The 21,442-nt window shown below is 34.3% G+C and overlaps 1 protein-coding gene across 1 annotated transcript in view; it reads right to left on the reverse strand.

Annotated features, from left to right (window-relative positions):
* Nucleotides 1-21,442, reverse strand: part of LOC150094149 (leucine zipper transcription factor-like protein 1) — a 126,819-nt gene that overhangs the window by 46,738 nt on the left and 58,639 nt on the right. Inside the window, exons 4-6 of the mRNA XM_090411799.1 lie at nucleotides 14,026-14,158; nucleotides 7,518-7,583; nucleotides 665-751 (exon numbers count right to left, since the gene is read on the reverse strand). Coding sequence (XP_090267925.1) covers nucleotides 665-751; nucleotides 7,518-7,583; nucleotides 14,026-14,158 — 286 coding nt within the window. The remainder of the gene's footprint in view (nucleotides 1-664; nucleotides 752-7,517; nucleotides 7,584-14,025; nucleotides 14,159-21,442) is intronic.

The following is a 21,442-nucleotide window of genomic DNA, read 5'->3' on the forward strand; positions in this document are numbered from 1 at the left end:
GCTCCTTGCCTTTAATACAAAGCATCATACATCTCCTCCAGGAGATGTGCTTTGCATTATGGGTAAATATTAAGATTAGTGATCAGAGCTTATTCTACTTTTACCATGAGTTATCTTGGTCTTGCACTACCTGCAGGGTCAGCTAACTTGCATTACGTGCAGGCACAAACTTGACTTATTTGTCTGTTTGCTTACTTGGGAAATGGAGTAAAACCAGGTTTAAAATAGCTTGGTATCTTTAACATTTATAATACCCAAGGTAAAATACTTTCTACAAAGATGCCCATTAAATGAAGAATTTTAAAAACATGCGAAAATTTATCAAAATATTGCAAACTAATTTACCTATTGTTTCTTCCTTTAAATTTATACTAATGCAGTATTACCAATGATATTAGCTACGAAATGATTCAATGAAGGCATTGATCAACACCTTCATTGAATCATTTTAATTTCATTTACTTTACCAGAAGTCAAGCCCTCTAGTGCTAATTTAGGTAAACTATCTGATCTAGTTATGTGGCCCAGCCACTGGACCTGTTTCCAATGTATGTTATTAAAAATCATTATTTAAAAAACTTACTAGTTCATTTTTATGTACACCTAAATATTGACAAACATTTTAAATACGTAGATTTATGAATTTTATATAAGGAAATGCTACCTGTTTATCTTTCATGTCTCTTAATTCTTCTTTTGCATGGAACAAATTTTCTGAAAGCTTAGACTTTTCTTCTAGAATTCCAAAAGCCTTAAAAAATTAATTAATTAAATAAATACAGTATTACATATGCATGATAGTAATTAGAGCAGTTGCAGTTATTAAATATATTTTAAATGAATGCAAAGCTAATAGCTACTTTTCATCTAAAACTTAAACAATCTTTAAAAGACAATTAATTAATTAATTGAGTGCAGTACTGCATATATATAATATTCAATAATTATCAATAATCAGATCATATAATACTATAATGCGCATATCTTCGAGTTCTTACCTAAAGGTCTTTAATGATTCTCGTGACAATTTAAAACGCAAATTTGAATCACTGGTCAGCCTACCTAGATCCAGTAATAATACTATTGATATAGATAAAGTAGTTATAAATGTTTCTGGACATCCACTAACAGACCGTGAACGTTTTGTTTTATCAAAAGGACATGATTTCGCTATTATGGATTTTTTTCATAACATAGACAGGGTATTCGATCCTTATCCCAAAAAACAGCCAACAGATTACGTTTTGAATGTGCAAAAATTATTTTTAATGCCAAGCCTCCTCGTCCTAATCTTTCTTACTCTGAGTTTAAAGCATTGAAATCACTGCTGAAGAATAACAATAATTTAATTATTATGAAAGCTGATAAGGGAAAGGCTGCAGTGATTCAAGATAGGAAGGAATATGAAAGAAAAATGTCTCTTTTACTTCGCAACTGTTCAACTTATAGGCCTCTTACATCGGATCCTACCCGGAGTCAATTGAAGAGACTTAATTCTCTTATAGATAATGTATCTACATGGAATGAAGATCAAAAGAAAAAACTTAAAACCTTCTTCGGTCATCCACCTAGATTGTATGGTCTTCCAAAAGTTCATAAACCAGGCATTCCGTTAAGACCAGTCGTAGATTGTATAGGTTGCCCCACTTACAAAATCTCAAAATTTTTATCAAATTTACTCTCCTCTTCAACTAGAAGAACTGATACTTATATAAAAAATACTTTGGATTTCAAAAATAAAATTTCAGATCTTCATTTGGACGTTTCTGATATCATGATTAGTTTAGATGTTGTTTCTTTATTTACAAATGTGCCTCTTTCTGGAAGCATTGAATTACTACAACAGGAATTTCCTTCAGACATTGTAAACGTATTTGATTTTGTAATACATTCTGGTTATTTTTCCTTTAAAAATAAGTTGCATCAACAAATTGAAGGAACAGCAACAGGCAATCCTCTTTCTCCTGCTATCTCCAATTTCTTTATGGAACATTTTGAACAATGTATCTTTGACAACATTTATCCCAGACCTACTCATTGGTTCAGATATATCGATGACATTTTTGCTGTATGGAATGGCTCTTCAGATGAACTTCAGCAATTTCTCACTAAGTTAAATGCACTTCATCCTAGGATCAAGTTTACCCTAAGTTTTAAAAGAGGTATACCGTGAGTAGACATATCAATACAAAATTAATAACGGAAAAAACTCATGTACAAAGATTATTTAATAGTATAATTTTTGCCTGTGTGTCACAGGCATCTTCAGTACATTAAGCTCAAATTAAACAATAACTGATAATTCCAAAAAGCACCACCTAAGTAGCTGGTGTAAGATAACTAATAAGGTCAATAACTTTCCTAAAAAAAAAATTTTTTTTTTTTTTTTCAGTAAAATTCAGCAATTCAGTAATAAAATAAAATAAAATAAAATATGTCATATCTCAAGTAGTTCAAGACAAAAACACCAGCTCTTTGCACTCAGACTACACTGCACCCTGCAACAGTTTTCTTTTTTATTATTTTATTTTTAAGAAAAATAAAATACATATTAAGAAATTCTGGTTGCTCACTAAGGCTAGTGAACACACCAGTATTCAACAACCTTGGCAAAATCCATGCTTCTACTTCATTTACATCCAGATGGTACACTATGATATCACCAAAAGATAATCTCCTGGCATCATTCTCCTCTTCTAATTCTTGTATGAAAGCACCTCCCACTATATAAAGAACAGCTCTCTGCATCCCTTCTCTAATCTTTCAAAAACCTTAATAGCTCTGATACCAATCATCTGGCTGTGTGTCCCTCACCTCACTAACTGTGGTCAAGTGTACTCAGGAATTAATACCTAACTATCATCTTTACACTCTTTCATGATTTTCTGTCACCTCCCCAACAGAATGGAAGCAAAGGAGCCATATTCCTCTCCCATAAAAGGGATATAAAAGCCATCAAATTATCATCCTCCCAATGCTTCTCCTCACATTCTCATAAATAATGGAGAACATTATCAACAATCAACTCCTTCGCTATCTGGAGGACCACCAATTGTTTACTGATCACTAAACCTTTCTGTGCCTTGAATACAAGTCACTGAAAAGTTTAGAGAAACATGTGGCTGCTCTTGACAAAAATTCAAAGACAGATTATGGAAAGAATATAAATACCATGATGATAGAATGTTTTAGAGATTACTATACAAAGAAAATCAAAGATCAAGTAATATAAAAGCAGAAAGAGAATGTGAGAATGGCTCTCGAGAGGTTACTGAGAATAAAAGACAACAGTGCAGTAAGAAAGGTAGTCAGGATGAAGGTTACTGAGGTAAAGTGATGAACCAAGATGGTAAGCAAAGATCATGAATGGTATGTTGATAGAGTTGTGTGGGGAGAAAAGAGTGCAAATATGTGTAATGAATTTTAGGAATGGATGGAACTGTATAAGAGTGATGGACTGGATGGAACTGTATAAGAGTGATGGACTGCATTGAGTCAATAGGAGAGAGAGAGAGTATGAAAGAGGCAATTATGATATTTGAGAATGAAGGAGTTAGTATAAGAGACAAGAATGAGAGAAGATGAATGCAAGACAGATGTGATCACTATTGGAACTAGTAGCAAATGAGTCATGATGGTAATCAAAAGAGGAATGGGAATGTAAGGGAAGCATTTGAATCTGGCGAAAAGTATGTAGTGACAGAAAGGAACACATATTGAGGTGTGGAGAATTCACAGCTGAGAGGTGGCATGAGTAGAACTGGTTACAGGCTCAGAAACAAATTATTACTGTTTGTTTATGAATGTCAGGGGTATTGAAAATTGGGAGGGAGGGGGGGGGGATTATCATATTGTTAGAGATGATTTTCCCAAAAATTGTTGGAATGAATGAAACATGGTTAGATAAGGATGACAACCTGATAGGAATGAGATGGAGAGATATGATATTTTTTATAAGAACCAAAAAGCATGTAGAGATAGAAGAAGAGGGGGAGATGGATTGGAAGAAATATTTCATTGAATGTTGCTGTAGGTCAGGATATGTGGACAGTGAGGAAATGTATAAGAAAATAAGAAAAGGATATCATTATAGGTGATTTTAATTATGGTAATATTAGACTGGAAGGAAGAGATATGGCATCTAGGGACAAAGGCATTGAATTTCCAAGTTTTTGAGGAGCAACTACCTTTTGCAGCATGCAATGGAGGGAAGATGAGGAATGAGGGCTCATGGATTTTATCATTTCATAAAAGGACATTATTATAATGAAGTTGCTTAATCTCTCTCATGTTGTTGACTGATCATGAGGTGAGGACACCTGGGTGGTGACCAGACATATAAGGACTTCTGTGATGAAAGGATATATGTGTAACTTCAAGATTAGTGATTATGGAAAACTCAAGATAGCTTGAAGCTATAGCACAAATAAAGAAATGGGATAGAAAGCAGTTCAATAAAATTTGCTTTCTTATGCTCTTGACTATTTTCCAACAGCAATATCTGAATGTATTTCAAAGGTCAGGAGATTAAATAAGGTAAGTATAAAAATGTATGAACAAAGAGGGAATCTTGAGGAAATCATGTTTTAGCAATCTGTTTACTGTATATCAAAGTGAAAAATACAATGGACAAAGAAGATGCATGCACAGTAGAATATTTAGATTCAGCAAAGGCCTTTAATATACTGACAAGCTAGTAATAAAATGGAATGGTTGGGGTTAGAGAGAAGTCAGTGGATCAGACAGGAGGCTGGTTGCCTGATAGATATCAAGTTGTATATGATGGGGAAGCAGTGTTCTGGAAGAGGAAAGTGTTAAACAGTAAAGTTAAACAGCAGTGGCCCTACTACAGACCTCTGGTTTGCTGTAGGCCCCCCCCCCCCCGCTGTTTAACTTGTATATTAATGATATTGGGAGAGGTTTAAATGGGGATAAATGCATCATCAAAAGATGTTTAAATGCATCATCTAGAACCTTGTCTGCAGATGATGTAAAGCTGAGGACAGATGTCAGAATATGAATTAACTGTGTGAGTAGGCAAGTTAATTGAGTTCACAGTTCAATGTTGCAAAGTGTAAGGTTTAACATTTGCAAAGCAAAAATGGGATGCAAACTATAAAAGTAGTGGGTATCTTGCAGGAGGTGGAAGAGATTCTCCATCTTCCCAAGATCAGAGATCTAGGGACTGATGGTGAACCAGAACCTAAAATTAGTTATCTGAATTTATAAGTTATCAATACATTCTAAAAACATTTAGGATGCATTGCTAAAACTGTGAGGATATCACAAACGTTCTAGATTAATGATGCAGAGGATGTTGACATGAACAAGTGATGTGGTTATAATCCCTTGCACAAAGTCTTGATCAGGCTGCATATGTATCATATTACTGTGGAAAGATTTAGTTACATTTTTCAAGGGATGAGGATATAATGGAAAGGATCCAGGCATAATTGACTAAATTAGTTTCTGATCTCTGGAGTGATGGGTATAAAGAAAGATTAAACAAATGCAATGCAGAGCCTTGTGAATAGGAAGAGGGTGGTGATATCATTGAGACATACGTTGATAAGAGGTTGTATCAGATTAGTGTAATAAGAATCCCTGGAATATAGCTTTCAGGGATTTCTGAAAGTTATCCAGCAATCCCTGGAAGCTATATAAGGAGAATATAAGCAGGGAAGCAAGGAGCAGATGTTTGGCATGGGGAAAGATTGGTAAGTGAAATGTATTTGCCTGAGAGTATGGTGAGTGCAGAGATAATGAATGAGTTTAAGGTACTGCTTGATCTGGATATGTGAGAGTAGGACCAACCATGATGAGTCATATGACTTCTTGGAAGTCTCAGTGTGACAATAATAATTAAAACTTCAGAAAGATATTCAAGATATTCCTGTAATTGCAGTGGATCACTATAGTGAACTCATTGGAACTACAGGAATAGCTTGTTATAGTGAATACTTTAACAAGTATTCATATTTTAAAACTTCACCCAGGTGAATTTTCTTTATAGCAGCACTGTGCCTATGAAACTTTGGTGAGGCCTTCTTGGTAGCTCACTATAATGAGCAAGCTTGTTATAATAGTGTGCACTATTATGAGAGTCAACTGTACTTTGAAAAATTAAACTAAATAACAAATGATAGAACAATGTCCAACAGAAATACAATCAGCATATATATAGCAATACTACTTGAGGTGGAAGTCATCGGAAACCTGAAATGTGAAAAGTCAACTAGAGTAGATGACATTTGGCCTGTAATGCTGAAAGATGAAGAATTTTTATAAGGATCTTTCCAACTGAAGGTTAATGAGCCAGTCTCATACTCCTTTGTTCATCTGCAAAACAGACAAACCAGCCTGAGAACTTATGCAATTGACAGACATTGCAGATGAATTATTTACATTGTTTATACAAATCATATTATATGGAGGTGCCTAAAACATTAAATGAGAGAAATATAGAGAACTTTTCCTGTTGAATAAAAATGAATATCCTGTTGGGAATTCAACTATGCAAGCATAGCTGAAAAAAAGCTAAGCAAAATTGCTGAAGTGAAACCTGGTTAAGAGGAAGCTCTGCTAGTCTGACCTGACTGCCAATACTAAATATTTAACTTTATAATAAATGGTAAAAAAAAATATTGAATATAATAAGAATCTAAATGGGGATATGTATCATGTTTCCCTTGATACTTCTGTAAGTTGCTGATTTCAATAAAACACGTATCAAGGAAAACACTGTTCAAAACACTATGTGTAAATGAAAAGGGTATAGTAAGTCTATCTGAATAAATTTGTATGAAATAAGAGAAAAATTAGCAAAAAGACAAAGCTAGCAGTATACAAGATAGTGTTCAAGCTTAATATTAACATATGGATTGGAGATATGGATCAGAATAAAGCAGTAAAGAGTGGAGACTAAAGATACAAGAATTCTGAAAAAATTATGAGTAAACAAGTGATACAATGGATGACAGACCCATAGGAAAAATTAAGATATTATAAAAAAAAAAAGCTGATATTAATATTCAAGGAATGGTACAAAAACAATGGCAGATTCATACATAAAATTAAGATGGATATTATTAATATTCAGAAATGGTATGGTCACGAACAGAATGAGACATGAAAAATGCAAAACAAGTGTCTGAACACAGAAAGAAAATGCCCAAAAGAAGAAAAATGTGGGTGATTTGATGCATTTATGAATGCAACATAAGATGCCTGGTTGACCGAATGGTTAGTGTATCAGCTCTCCAGCCAAAAGGCTGAAGAGCAGATATGCTATGTCATGTAATAATAATAATAAGATTAAACTAGGATAGCTGATCGTATCAGCAACCTGAATAGACATTTTGGAAAAAAGTTTATCAGAAATAAATCATGAAATCCAAAAAAATTAACCAAATTGAATGGGTCATTTCTTCTACTAATAGTGTAATTAATAATACAGCATATGCATCATTTTAAAGAACAAGTTATTTTATATTTATAAGTAATTAAATTATACTTGCTCTATTTTCCACCTGCTTAAAACGACTCTTTAGCTTCTCATTTTCTTCTTTGAGATGTTTCACTTCCTGATAATAGAAATGTTTTCAATCATATTTCATTTTTTATAAGTTTTTTTTAATCATAAAACAAATATAATTATTTTAAAACTTCACCTAGATATTAACACATGAAGCCTATATGGGAATTTGTGAGATATAAATATGCACTTTTCCAAATGAAAGTAAATGTGTTTGCAAATTCTGCTGTCTACTGAATTCAATTCTCAAGTTTACCTGTGGGACTTCTTAGGACAAGTTATATCATATTTCTAGCATGGGGAAAAGACCTCTTAGGGACATTTCAGGAAAGGATTCTCCCCCACACCATTACCACCATAACTGGAGAGCATATTTCATGTAAGCGTCACACAATTCATATCTGAATAAGACAGCCATAGTAATTCACTTGATGAAACTAGGTCTAAAGAGCTGGAAAGTCAAAGAAATTTAAGTAATAAAGTTAATTGCTTACATTTATTTCATGGAAAAAGGAAGGGAAGACAAGAGTTCATTAGATCTTATAGATTTGTAACATTCCTATCTGTTCAGCATAATAAGCATATGTGGCTACAAACAAAATGACAGTTTTGCAGCAATAGGCAAGGTGAAATAACTTTCATTTCCAGTACTCAGAACCAAAAATAATACTAATTGCATAAAACTGTTCAGTACTCCTTAGGACATAAATTACTGCAGTATTTTTATTTGTGGATGTACTCTCAAGGAAACGATATGGTGACATAATTTAATCTGAGACTCTGTTCCCCACCCCATCCTTTTGTTGTAAAAATATATATTATTCTTATATGTTATATTATCCCAGCTTTCAAATGTTCTTGCTCCTATACTGAAACTACCTTTTATGTTAAATTTCTTTAAAGGGATTGTTTTTACACCAAGTGTTACGAAAATTTACAAGAGTTCAATACATTGGTGTAATGATTTTTAACTCAATTTCTTTTAGAATCAAGGAAATAATTGACTGGCGACTAAATAAAAAAATATATATATTTAATGAAACTAAACAACACATGATATATATGATTAAATTAATAACTACAAAACCATTTGGATCTAAGGCCTTCTAAATTAAAACTATACTTTAGATCTCCTTTATCTTTGGAGGATAAAGTCATTCACTCACTGATTCAGTCATTCATTCCATTAGGTTTGTTTTACAAGGACTTAATCAGTCTACTAGACTGAAAATTTTGTTTTTCATAACAAATTCCTACAATAAATGTTCATTGGAGTTAGTTCTTTATCAGGCTTTTTCTCAAAATAAAAAACTTCTTAATTTCCATTGGACTATGCAATGTTTCCTTATTTAGCACACTTTGTTCCATTCATTCTCAATGTTTCACTGGAGTATAAATATTCTTATCTCATACAATTGTATTACAAGAAGTACAAAACATAAATTCTTTACCATGAATTTAGAGAAATTCATGGTAAAGTAGAAAGTAGGAAAATAGAGTAAAACAGTTTCTTTTACTACTTGATAAACATTGTATCAAAGTAGAGCTTTTTATTAATGCCACTTTAGTTTTAGATTTCACTATTTCCATCACTTGTTACATTAAAATAATTAATATTACAGGCATCCTTGGGACAGAAAACGAAACTTTCCATTTCTTCGAAGCTCAACATCTATTTTAATAACTCCTTTTATTTACTATTCACTTGTTAACAGTCTCACTTTTTCTTCAAAGAACTTACCTTGCTAAGATTCCTTTTTCAGATTCCTCTGTTAAAAAATAACTAACATCGGGTTTATGGGTCGTAATGATTTAATAAACCTACTAGTTTTGCCACTTCATCTGGGTTGGGATGAACATACAAATATACAACAAGCGTTAACCCTGAAGAGGTCGTGACTGATCTGACAGATACAAACAAATTGTTTAATATAAATATACTTATGCATATCCAGTGTATAGCTTGGAGGTCATGAGTAGCTGTGCATACATATATTACAAGTGATATATGCACAGAAAGAACAGGGAACTGGTTCCACACTGTTTATGCAGTCAGTTTTGGTTTAACACATTTTATGTAAAGGTGTGTGTAATATTTGATAGTAAAATTGTATCTGAGAGATACTACAAACTCTGATGTCAGTATGGTAATGGTTTATTTATTTATTTATTTTTATTTACCACTGAAAATGGATGAAAAAAAAATATCAATTGGATAATCCATCAGATGTTGAAGAGATTCAGCGAATGTTACTTGAATCCGATACTGAGAATGACAGAGTCAAATGTGAAAGTGAAAGTGATATTTGATAGTAAATTGTATCTGAGAGACTGAAATAGAGAGCCAAAAGGCTTCACTTCGGTGATGCAAAATTATTCAAATTAAGTGGATATTGAATCCAACATTATTTCAAAGCCGAATAGAGAAACTACAAGAGTTTCGTGCCGAATATATAGAAATTATAAACGTTTCGGTGGGTCCAAGCGTAAGCAAATCTTTCATGACATGGGCAATGAGAACAATGAAAATGAGAACATATTCTGCAATAAAGACCTAAACATGGAAGTCAGATGCCGAATGCTGAAATGCTACGTGTGGTCTATTCTGCTCTATGGAGTTGAAACATGGACATTGAAGGCGACAACCATCAAGAAAATCGAAGCCTTTGAGATGTGGCTATACAGAAGAATGCTAAAGATATCATGGACAGAAAAAATTACCAATGAAGATGTCTTAAAATCCATTGGCAAAGCTAAACATCTTGTACAAATAATCAAGAAACGAAAAACATCATATCTTGGCCACATCATGAGAAACAGCAAATACCAACTTCTACAAACTATTTTGATAGGAAGAATTGGTGGCAAAGGAACTAGAGGAAGAAAAAGAATATCATGGTTTGACAACATCAAGACGTGGACAAGAAAGAGCAGTGCACAACTGCTCAGATTAGCACAAGAGCGCAGTTTGTTTGCCAAGATGGTCGCTGACCTTCGATAGAAGATAGCACAATAATAAGAAGAGTTTGTTTGAGTGGGAATTTGGTATAGTGCACATCTACTGTATCACCATTGATGGTAATCCCAGTAATGGTGCTTGGTGATAAGAAGTTATTCAATTGAGAACAAATTGTGTTCAAATCTCCTTTTCCTCAGCTCAATCTTAATCAAACTGACTCTCAGAAATAAAGAGAAAAAATGTGGATTCTTCATCACAGATTCAATTCTTGTTTTTATGATTTTCTCACAGTAGGAAGCTGAATTCTACTTTCAGCCAACTAACATTCATGTTGAAACTGCTCCACCCTGGTGATAAGGTGCAAATGTTTAGTGATTAGTTACAATTGACCAGCCTTTTTAGAGCCATATTTTGTTGTGAGTAGTTCAATTCAAAGATGAAGACTGTCAAGAGTAAATAATCTAGAAATTGACTCTATAAAGACAGATGGTAGAGCAGCTTCCAAGGTGCTATTCCTCAAGTAACCTCATATACTGAGAATTTGGTGAAGGAGAAGCAAAGCCAGCTTCTACCCTATTCTGTCCATCAGATTAAAAAAAAAAAAATACAAGTTGTGTGAATATGATTATTAATAATTCCATGAGAAGAGGATGCAGTTTCACAACGAGATCACTGAATATAAGAATTTATCAGTAAGTAGTCCAACTAGTTTCTTTGCCTGTGTGACTGACTTCATCAAGATCAAATATACATAAATGGAAATCTTTTATGCATATTTACAACTGGGTGAGTGAACACACACAGCACAATTAAAATACATTTCAGTTATTAAACAATGCATGAATGTTTAATGCCTGCATTTATGTAGAAAATAGTGAACTTTTTAGTTAACTATTCTATTCTGGTAGGGATGTTCAGATGTTGATTATCACTCACATTATTTTGAAGAGGAAAACACACACATATATAGTGATAAAAAGCTAATATTATTTACTTATTAAATTATTAGACTAACAATTCACCTTGGTCAACAAGGCATCATCATGGGCACAAAGATATAAACTATACCTATACACATAGTGAGCAGGCAGGTGTCAGTCCTGTCAATGCCTTCAGTCTAGTATGCAATGTATGATTTGATAATCCTTATTATATTATAATACTGGATTTTGGTCAAAATATGCTTTTCATGTTCAAGAGATCTTGTGCACCCCCCCACTTCAGTTTGATGGGGAGGAGAACGAGATCCTTGAATATTTGGACATTACTGAATATTTTTGCAGAGGACCTCACATGTTAATCAATGTGTATTTTTAAGGGCATTTTTTCCCCCTCTCCACCAGAAATATCTTAATGCATGAGAAGCAGAATGCATTTTTAAAGTTACCTTTATTATACTGATTCTGAATTTGGCTGCAGCATATACTGATATTAGCCATTTTTTAGTTGTAATCATCTCTGAATAAAGTGTTTTCATCAGTTGGAGTTCACACTCTCTACCTGTTTGTTAGAATTCTGATGATTCCTAGTCTGAAGGGAGGAATGATGTAAATATACACGTGGAGTGGCTTTGGTGGGTGGATGAGGTTCTGTACAGTGAAAGTGGGTGATAAAGGTAGTTAGAAATGGTACACTGTCTATTTTTTTCTACTTTGAAGGTGAACTGGAAGTAGCTATTTAGGCCAGGAATGGTACATTCCCAACTTTTGGCATCACAACATTTATGCTGGGATGCCAAAATACAGTACTGTAAGTAAGTTTTCTCTAGATGTTCTATTGGATAGTAATGATTTTCTTAAATGTTTAGAAAATTATTGTTGAAGACATTTCCTCCATTCTATTAGATACTTCTTTGACTTTTCTTCTATTATTTCTTCAATTATTTTCTTTATGGTTTATTATAACTTCAATTTTTGTGGTTTTTTTCATTACCAATTCTAATCTCTCTCTATTTTATTTTTATCCTCTCTCAAATAGCCTCTGACCAATTTAGCTATGATAAACTGGTTGATAAAAAATACATCTAATATAAATTAAAGATGCTAAGAAATTATATTTTTCATTTCATCCTTTATCCAAGTGTAAGCAAACAAAGTTTGTGTATGAAGTAACTTCACAATTGGCTACTTGTATATACAGGCTAATGACTTCAAATCAATTGCCTTAGTATGCCATAATGCAAAGTACATTTCCTTACAGACATGTTTAACGTTATGCATTATGGGAAGGACCACTACCCAGACTGGTTTCAACCTTTATTGAGTTCCCATCAGTGGGAGCCAGATACAGAAGTGACACTAAGGTTGAAGTAATGCAGAAGTCATATTGCCATATACAAGTAGTCAAAAGGTGTTACACCTTATTACTAAAATACTCTGGATTAGAGATAGATGTTGACAGTTTTTCCACTTGGTTAACCAAGTGAAAAAACTTGCAACACATCTAATATTTCCATTTTGTTCACCATAATATAACTGATTTCATTAAAAACTTCTCCATTTGTGATCCAAGTCCATTTTCATTTACTTCACTTTTTTAAAGAAAGTGTTTTCTATACACAGTCCCTGGCTCTCTGCAAATTCATTAAGTCTTTGTCATTTCTTTGGTACATTCCTTCAAACCTAAAGCTCTATGTGCCTGTTATTTCTTGTCGACTTTACAGTTAAAGTCTCTCATAATTTTCCAATGACATGTACTATCTCTGAGAGTGGTGGAGGAATCTTCATAGAAACTGTCAATTTCTTCATCTGAATGACTGGAGGTGGATGCATATATTTGTATTATACTTAAATCAACCTGCTTATTGATTTTCAGTCTAAGAATTGTAATTCTCTGGGAGACAGGTTTAAATTCAAGAATGTGATTCTTCTTTTTCTTCTCCTATCAAAGTTCTGACAAATGTTCAGAAGTTCCTATGTATTTTTATATATATGAGGAGAGGCTAAAAGAGTGTAAATCAGTTTAACGTACAGAAAGAAAAGTATTTTTATATATAAGGAGAGGCTAAAAGAATGTAAATTGCAGTTTAACGTACAGACAGAAAAGTGGTAATAAAAGTTAGTGAGGAGATTTTACTAGATTAATACAGAAAAGATTATAGATAGAGCAGAAGTGAGAGGGAGAGAACAAGAGGCCATCCTCAGAAGTTGTATACAGGTGATGAAGAGGGAAGTAAGGAAATAACTATTTACATGGAGAGAAGTAGGTGAATGGAATGCAATGCTAAAATGTAATGTGAATGTTAGGAGTGTAAATCAGATTAAGGTTCAAACATGATACTGTAGACATGTCACTCACCAAGTGAGACATCCCACAACAAGTCTGCCAACTTCGTGGTGGTTTGTTACAATAATATATTATGGTTAGCATAAATTTGTGACTATTAACTTAAGTAAACAGCATTATAATTTTGATATTTCTAAACAAGTTTTAGTAGTATAATTATAAGAAGCAAAATATCTATAACTCCAGTACTATTTTTAATTTCAAGATAATGTTTCATGAAAGAATTAAATATATATGAACAACATACCATTTCCAGCTGTTGCACAACAGCATGTGAATCTAAAAGAGGTTCTAACTTTGATAATTTTGGTGTTCCAGGAGTGAATTTCTCACTGTCTATAGCCTGTTCTTCAAACTGCCGAATTTTTTCAAGTAAATCTCTATAAAAAAATGTAACAATCAAATAATGACTATTCTTGATGTAATTTTATAGTTAATTTTTTTTCCATAGTTAAAGTCTAAGCAGCTTAAGGTTAACTTAATCCTTTATTAAGTCAGATGAGTACTGTGAATATCTTTACTAAATATCTGATAGCCTCTTCTTACCAATTTATTAAGTTTCAAATTATCTGTTATTTGTCAAGCTTTTCAATTCACAATCTCTCAATTTATTTTCACAGCAATAAAAAGGAACATGTGGTTAAAATATCCAACTGAGATTAACACGAATGTGTGCATGCACGCAAACACATGCAAGCATGCACACTCACACACACAATGGGTCCTCTGTTTATGCAATATGCATTCCTGAAACCCTTACATAAATTGAAAACTGCATAACTGTTTTTGTTTTGGGGTTTAATGGTGCAAGGACAGCTATGGCCATACTATACCAAAAACACGTGTAATAAATAAGGGGATTATACTTATGTAGGTCTTAAAACTACATATAAAAGTAGAAATAACAACAAAATATCATAAATGAAACAATTCAGAGAAGTATACTATTTAATAAATAAGTAAGACAGCATAAAAAAGTGCAGAAAAACCAAATGTAAAAGAAGAGTATAAAACAGATGAAAAAGCATAAAAAATATTACAATTCATAAAATGTACATAAAGCTGAGGTTTATTAAAACATATTTACAATAACTTAAAATAAAAAATATACTTTATATAAGGAAGTAAAGATTAATACTCTGTAAAAACTTAAAAACCAGGTTGACAGTTGATGAGTCTGATAAGATCTGCCTAAGTATGTAGGGCTCAGACAGATTATAAAGGTGGTTAAAATAATGATTGTGCTTGTTGGGCAAAATGAGGGTAATTGATTAAAATATGAGTGATGGATAGTTCAAAGTCACAAAATCAACATAGGCATGTCATCACCTCTCAGAAGGAAGGAGTCGGCATGTGTGATGACAATGAATAATATGAAGCTAAGCAAAACTACATCCTCTGTTCAAACCCTGCATATGCTAGACTGCCATAATTTAATTTCAGGCTTAATTCGGTAGAGTTTATTATTACTTTCTGTTCCAAGATAGCTGCCACTGGCTATCTTGGAACAAAAATCTTGCTGGGATAGGAGTTCTTGTTTGATAATCTGTGTATGGTAATGGTACAGAAGACAGACGGTGGATGCTTGAGAAATGAGCTGATCTTGCTGCAATATCTGCAGCCTCATTTCCCTTAATCATAACATGGATTGGAATCCAACAGAAGAGTAAATTAGTGTGTAGCTTCCAAATGTGAAAGAGGAGATGTTGAATTCGAGAGCACTTGATGTTGCTGTAGCTCTAGACTTCTTATTGCCTGAAGAGAACTTTGTGAGTATGAATATATTATGCATCTTTGGTAGCAGTGGAATCTGATGAATTTTAGTGCAAGCTCTATCCCATACAGCTCTACTGTAAAGTTGTTACATTCTATTCTAGTGAAATTTTGATTTGGTTTGATGACAAACTGCCATCAAACCAAAAGTCTGATGGCAGTTTGTCAAGTGTGTGGATATAATATTGTCTGGAAAAACAGCAAAAGAACCCACTAGGTCCTCCAATTTTGAGCCATTTGTGCAGGCAGGTGCAAAATCAGAGAACTCATTTCTATGAGCTTTGAAGAGCTGCTGGTAGATAACAGTAGGAATGAAAATTTTCGGTCACCTGCTGAAAGAAAAGCTGCATGCTGACATGTATGATGTCATGGTGGAAGTGGGTTTGGTGGCATCTGAGTGCCACTAATTCTAAAGCTTGTAGGAAAGCTTTTATCTGCAAACCAAAAGTCTGATGGCAGTTTGTCAAGTGTTATACAGATTTTCCCATTATGGCTGAAAGATAGTTGGATATGTGGGTTGTTCTGGTAGGGATTTTATTTTAGTTACATACAGAAGAGAGCTCTTAGTAACAAAGGTGATTCATCTGCCTCGACGTAAACTAGGAATAAGTGGCATGCAATATGCATCAGTTACAATTTTCATGGCTTGATGGTGAATAGGGTCTAACCATTGTGGCATACTCTCCCTAATAGAAGCATAGACTTAGGACCCATAGTCACATTTTAATCTTAATTAATAAAGAAACACGTAAAAACCACAGTAACATCTTTAATTAGTAAAAGGACAGATATTTCGTACTAAAATTAATAGTACATCTTCAGTGTCTTTTACAGTAATAGGAATGGAATACAAGCAAAACGTTCAGTGGATCACCTATTAAAATACAATTGTTACCATGTGTTAATAATAGAAATATGACAAATTTAATCTATTAAGATAAATGATTTTTTAGATAACATAAAAGTCTTCCAGATCTTTGAGAGAGACAGACAGTCATTTCTATTTAAATTCAGTCGGTGTAAGATAGTTTCACAACTTTCTTTGAATAAGCGTTCGTATTTGAATCTGCATCTATGGAGGAGAACACCTTTATCCCACTGGACACTATGAGTAGAGTCAATACTGTGCTGCGCAAGACCAGACTTCAGAGGTTTGTTATAATCGATATAATATTGATGTTCTTTTATTATTTTTTCCAAAGAACGGCCAGTTTGTCCAAAATAAGAGACATCGCATTCGCAAGGTATTTGGTAAACTCAGCCAAAGATAGAGAAGACAGTTTATCCTTTGTAGAAGGTAATAAAGAAGAAATTTTGTTGATAGGAATATATGTTGGAATCAATTGATACTTTTTCAGATTCTACCCATAGGTTCTGAGATTCCTGGAATGTACAGAATAGGAACTCCGCATATAAATCTTCAAATACATCATTGACTTTAGCTGTCCTTTTATGGCATTGCAAGATTTTATTGTCATAAAAGGAGAAAAGGAGTATAGATTGAACAACAATGGCCCAAGTACTGAAACCTGAGGTATACCACTTTTCCATCAGCAGGAAAGGTCATGGCATCAGTGTTTTGGGATGCTAAAGGCATTTTGTTTATTAATTATCTTGAAAAGGGTAAAACAATAACCAGGGAATATTATTCCGATCTTTTAATCAGACTTGACGAAAAAATTCATGAGAAAAGACCCAGTTTGCAGAAGAAACAAATCATCTTTCATCAGGACAATGCACCTGCCCACAAAGGTGTTTTGGCAATGAGAAAATTAAGGGATCTACACCATGAATTGTTGGAACATACACCCAATTCCCCAGATTTGGCTCCCTCTGACTTTTATCTCATCCTCGCAGGTCAGCATTTTTCTTTGAATCAAGAGGTGATTGCAGCTGCAGAGGGGTATTTGCAGTTCTTACTGAGAACCACTACAGGGAGGGGATAATGGAGCTGGAGCATCGCTGGAATAAATGTATTAGTTTTAAGGGAGATTATGTTGAAAAATAAAAATAATTTTGAAATTATAATTTGTTTTTTCATTGTGAGGCCGAGAACTTTTCAGACCACCCTCGTACATGTTTGTGAATCCTCACAAACCATTCCCTACCTGAGAGTGGAACCTACCCAAAGAGCTGATCACCCAGTCAAAACATTCATTCTAAGTGAGCGAATGTGCCCTCTTACTGCTCTATGTATTTGTTGTGATTTATTTCACTTGCTGTGCTTAAAGTTATTTTTAGTCTTCAGTTTACTGTGAAGTTAAATGAATGTGTTTCTAAAGTGTCTTGAAACATGGATAATCAAGAAGAAAAGTAACATGAAATCAGAGTCAAATGCTTCTACATCTATGACTACATCATCACTGTTGAACTGTGCAATTGTTAAATTCAAAGAGTGACATAAACAATTTGTTTATGTCACTCTTTGTGTTTATCGATATATGTAAATTATGAACACATTTTATTTCATTCTCATAAAGTTTGAGAACTGCTACCCTATACAAACAAAGCAAAGAACATCTGTCAACAATATAATGTCAACAAGTGCAATAAAGCAATGAAAGGATGTTCATTGCTTTATTGCACTTGTCTCATAACTGATGTATGTGAGCAAGGAAACTGAGTTTATTGTCAGATATCCGTTCTGCTGTGAAAGTCTGAAACCATTTGCAAGTGCCCATTTTGAGAGATTATCAATGGCTTGCTACAGCTGTCTTTCTAACTTTCATATTACATAAGTGACAGAAGATGGTAAAGTTATCCACATATAGGGTGTTACTTACTGTTGGAAAAAGTTGTTCTGCTATTGAGTTGATCTTGATTGCAAAAAGCATGACACTTAACACAAAACCTTGTAGACTCTCTCTTCTTGGTTATATGGAAAAGAGAGAGAGAGAGAGAGAGTAGTTCCCTCTAGAAAATTATGTAAGTCTTTCAGTATTCCAAATCTCCAAGCAGTGTCATGCTTTTTCATATAGGAGAAAATCAATACTAGATGCTCATGTTTCCGGAAGGCATTTCTAATGGATGCCTCCAGACAAACAAACATGACTGAATGATATTTTCAGATGCCAGATTGTGTTCTGTAAAAAAAGGTTGTGTCTCACCAGAAACCATAAAAGATGAGAGTCAGCCATTTTTTACCAGAATCTTGCAAAGCAGCTGGTCAAAGCAATTGGACAATAGTTATTTGTGAATGTTGGATCCTTCCCTGGCTTAGGAAAGGCAATTATAATCATTTTTTTTCCAGGTATCCAGAAATATTCTCTCTCAGAAAATTCTATTGTAAAGGTTCAGCAGTTGATCCAGTCAATGTTGACAAATGTTTTACCAATCTCATGATGGATATTGTCTGGGTTCAACAGTAGTTGGATAGCATTTAAGCAAAGCAGCTTTTGTTTCTTCCTTGGTAAATGGTCTGTTGTATTCTTCTATGCTGTCTGAAGAAAAAAGAATTTGTTGTTTTTCTGCTTTGCTTTTATGGGCAAGGAACTCAGAGGGATAAGATGTTGCCGATGTTTTTGCAAAAGTCTCCCCAAGTGTGTAAGCAATTACTGCTGGATCAACAACTGTGCAACCATTGTGCTCAAGGATAGAGAGCCAGTGGGTGGTATATATGCCGTTCATTTTCCAGATTTTTTCCTATATTTCTTTGCTGTTGGTGGAGCTTGACGTAGCAAAAATAAATTGGATCCAGGTTTCCTTTTGGCTCTGATGCCTGATATGTTTTGTTTGGGCTTGTTTGAAAGAAGTCAGTTTTTTGTTGTGGGGTATCTGCTAAAAATCCCCCAAGCTTTCTTCTGGGCTTCTTTGCTTTCTGTGCCATCATCATTCCACCATGGTTTAGGTAAATGTGGGAAATGACCAGATGTTTTAGGAATTGCAGTTGTGGCTGTTGCTATAATACACTCTATTACATGCTTCACATGCATCACTGATAGGGAATGCACTGACTGTTGTAGAATCAAAAACTGCTAATGAGTAAAAGGTGAACCAGTCAGAATGATAAATTTTCAACAGTTATATCTGTGATGTAATACATAGTTGCCCATGGAGAAGAGTGCATATCACAGAGAAGTGATTGCTCCCAAATAGTTTGTCGTCAGTGTCTCACTAAACAGTGGGAAAAGGGAGGGTTAGCAGACAGTTAAATCAATGGCAGTGAATGTTCATGTAGGTATGGAAGAATGTGTTGCTTCCTGTGTTTAAGGAAGAGAGAATGTTGTTGTTAAGCATATGCTCAACAACTCTTCCTCTGATGTTTGTTCAGGCACTACCTTATGCAATATTAAGTCCATTTAAATCCTCATTAAAAGTAAGGAGGACAGTAACTACGATATGACGTCATAAAGGTCATCTTGAGAAAAATCTGTGGCAGGAGGGAAGTAGATGCAACATACTGTTATTATATGTCCAACAGAGAATCTTATAGCAACTGCTGCTATACTGGTGTTTGGATTTGTTGGAAGGAGTATGGCTGCATTGCCCACAAGGATGGCACTCCTCCATGGACAGATCCATCCCTTGTGGATCTGTCCATGGAGGAATACCTGTAGTTTCAGGTATGTTTTTTTTTTTTTTTTTGAGATTGTGGACAGCCAGTATCCATCATTTCTTCTTCTGAAAAAAATTAAAGACTTCGTCAAATTCCACTCCCTCTAGTGCACTTGGTATACTGATTGTTTTATCTTCCATGCTTTGACAGGCCATCTAATAAAGGGTCTGGCATACCTTTGATCCTCTGTGGTGTACGTTCCAGTATTTTTTAATAAGAGGATTTTCATGTGGTGGACCCTTTTTTGGCATATCTCTTCAGAAATGAGTCTGTAATGATTTCATTTTCATTCGCTCAAGGGAGATAGCAAACCAATCATATCCTTCAAGGCTGTTGTAATTGTGAGAAGGTGGGATTGACATCCTTGTTAATGTCCAAACTTTCTTTACAGTTACCTTCTCAGTGTAAGAGGGTTTAGTAGATGTTGTTGGTGATGCATTGCTTTGTTTTTAACTTTTGTATCTCTTTTTCATCCTTCCATCCCTTTGATATGCTTGAGAGCATGCCAGGTGGTCTCCCTCATGGTTAGAGCAAGTTTTGGTGTTGTTCTCTTGCTGTCTTTATTTTCATGTTCTTTATTGCCACATCAGGCACAGATGGCAGAGTCATGACAGGCAGTTTGAGGATGACCATATTTCTCAGACAATTATAGCGCCATAAGTGTTTGGGATATAGAGCCACTGGACAGCTGAGATATCTATCCTGCTTTGGCAGATGTTAGTGATTTTGGTTTGTTGAAGGTAAGGATGATGTTTTGGGAACCAGATGTCCATCACTATGTATCACTATTCTTATGGCTGTCATTCCTTGGTCCTTGAGTTTGGGGCATATCTCTTCATTGGGAACATCAAGAAGGTCCCACTTAGATATCACACCTCTACAAAAGTTTAAAGTTTTGTGGGGTTGACTATAATTAGTATATTCTCCCTGATAGATGTTGACTGAAGTAATTTTTCTGATTGTGCTGCAGTAACTGAAGTTCCTGCCAGCACTTCCAAACCTTTCTGGATGAAGAAGGGTGACATTTTTCCAATTGGATGTTTACCTATTGAGTGTATAATTAGAAACAGTGGTGTAATTGTTGTAACTGCTGAGGAATTTTGTTTCTTACTTTATTTTTCTGTTGATGATTCTATGGTTTCTGTATCTGGTTGGGGCTGGTTGAGGGCCTGTGATAAACAAGAGAATGAAGAAGTATTCATGCTCAGGAGAAACTGGATTCAACACCAGAGCTCCTCTCCCACCATGGAGCCACAAATTCTACTCCTGAGTGCAATGAATGCACTCAGGAGTAGAATGCCAGAGCTACCCCAAATGCTATACAAGGACAACAGCT

The sequence above is a fragment of the Typopeltis vanoorti genome, chromosome 22, assembly GCF_054136105.1.
Source record: "Typopeltis vanoorti isolate ZY-2024b chromosome 22, IOZ_Tvanoo_1.0, whole genome shotgun sequence".
NCBI classification, from domain to species: Eukaryota; Metazoa; Arthropoda; class Arachnida; order Uropygi; family Thelyphonidae; genus Typopeltis; species Typopeltis vanoorti.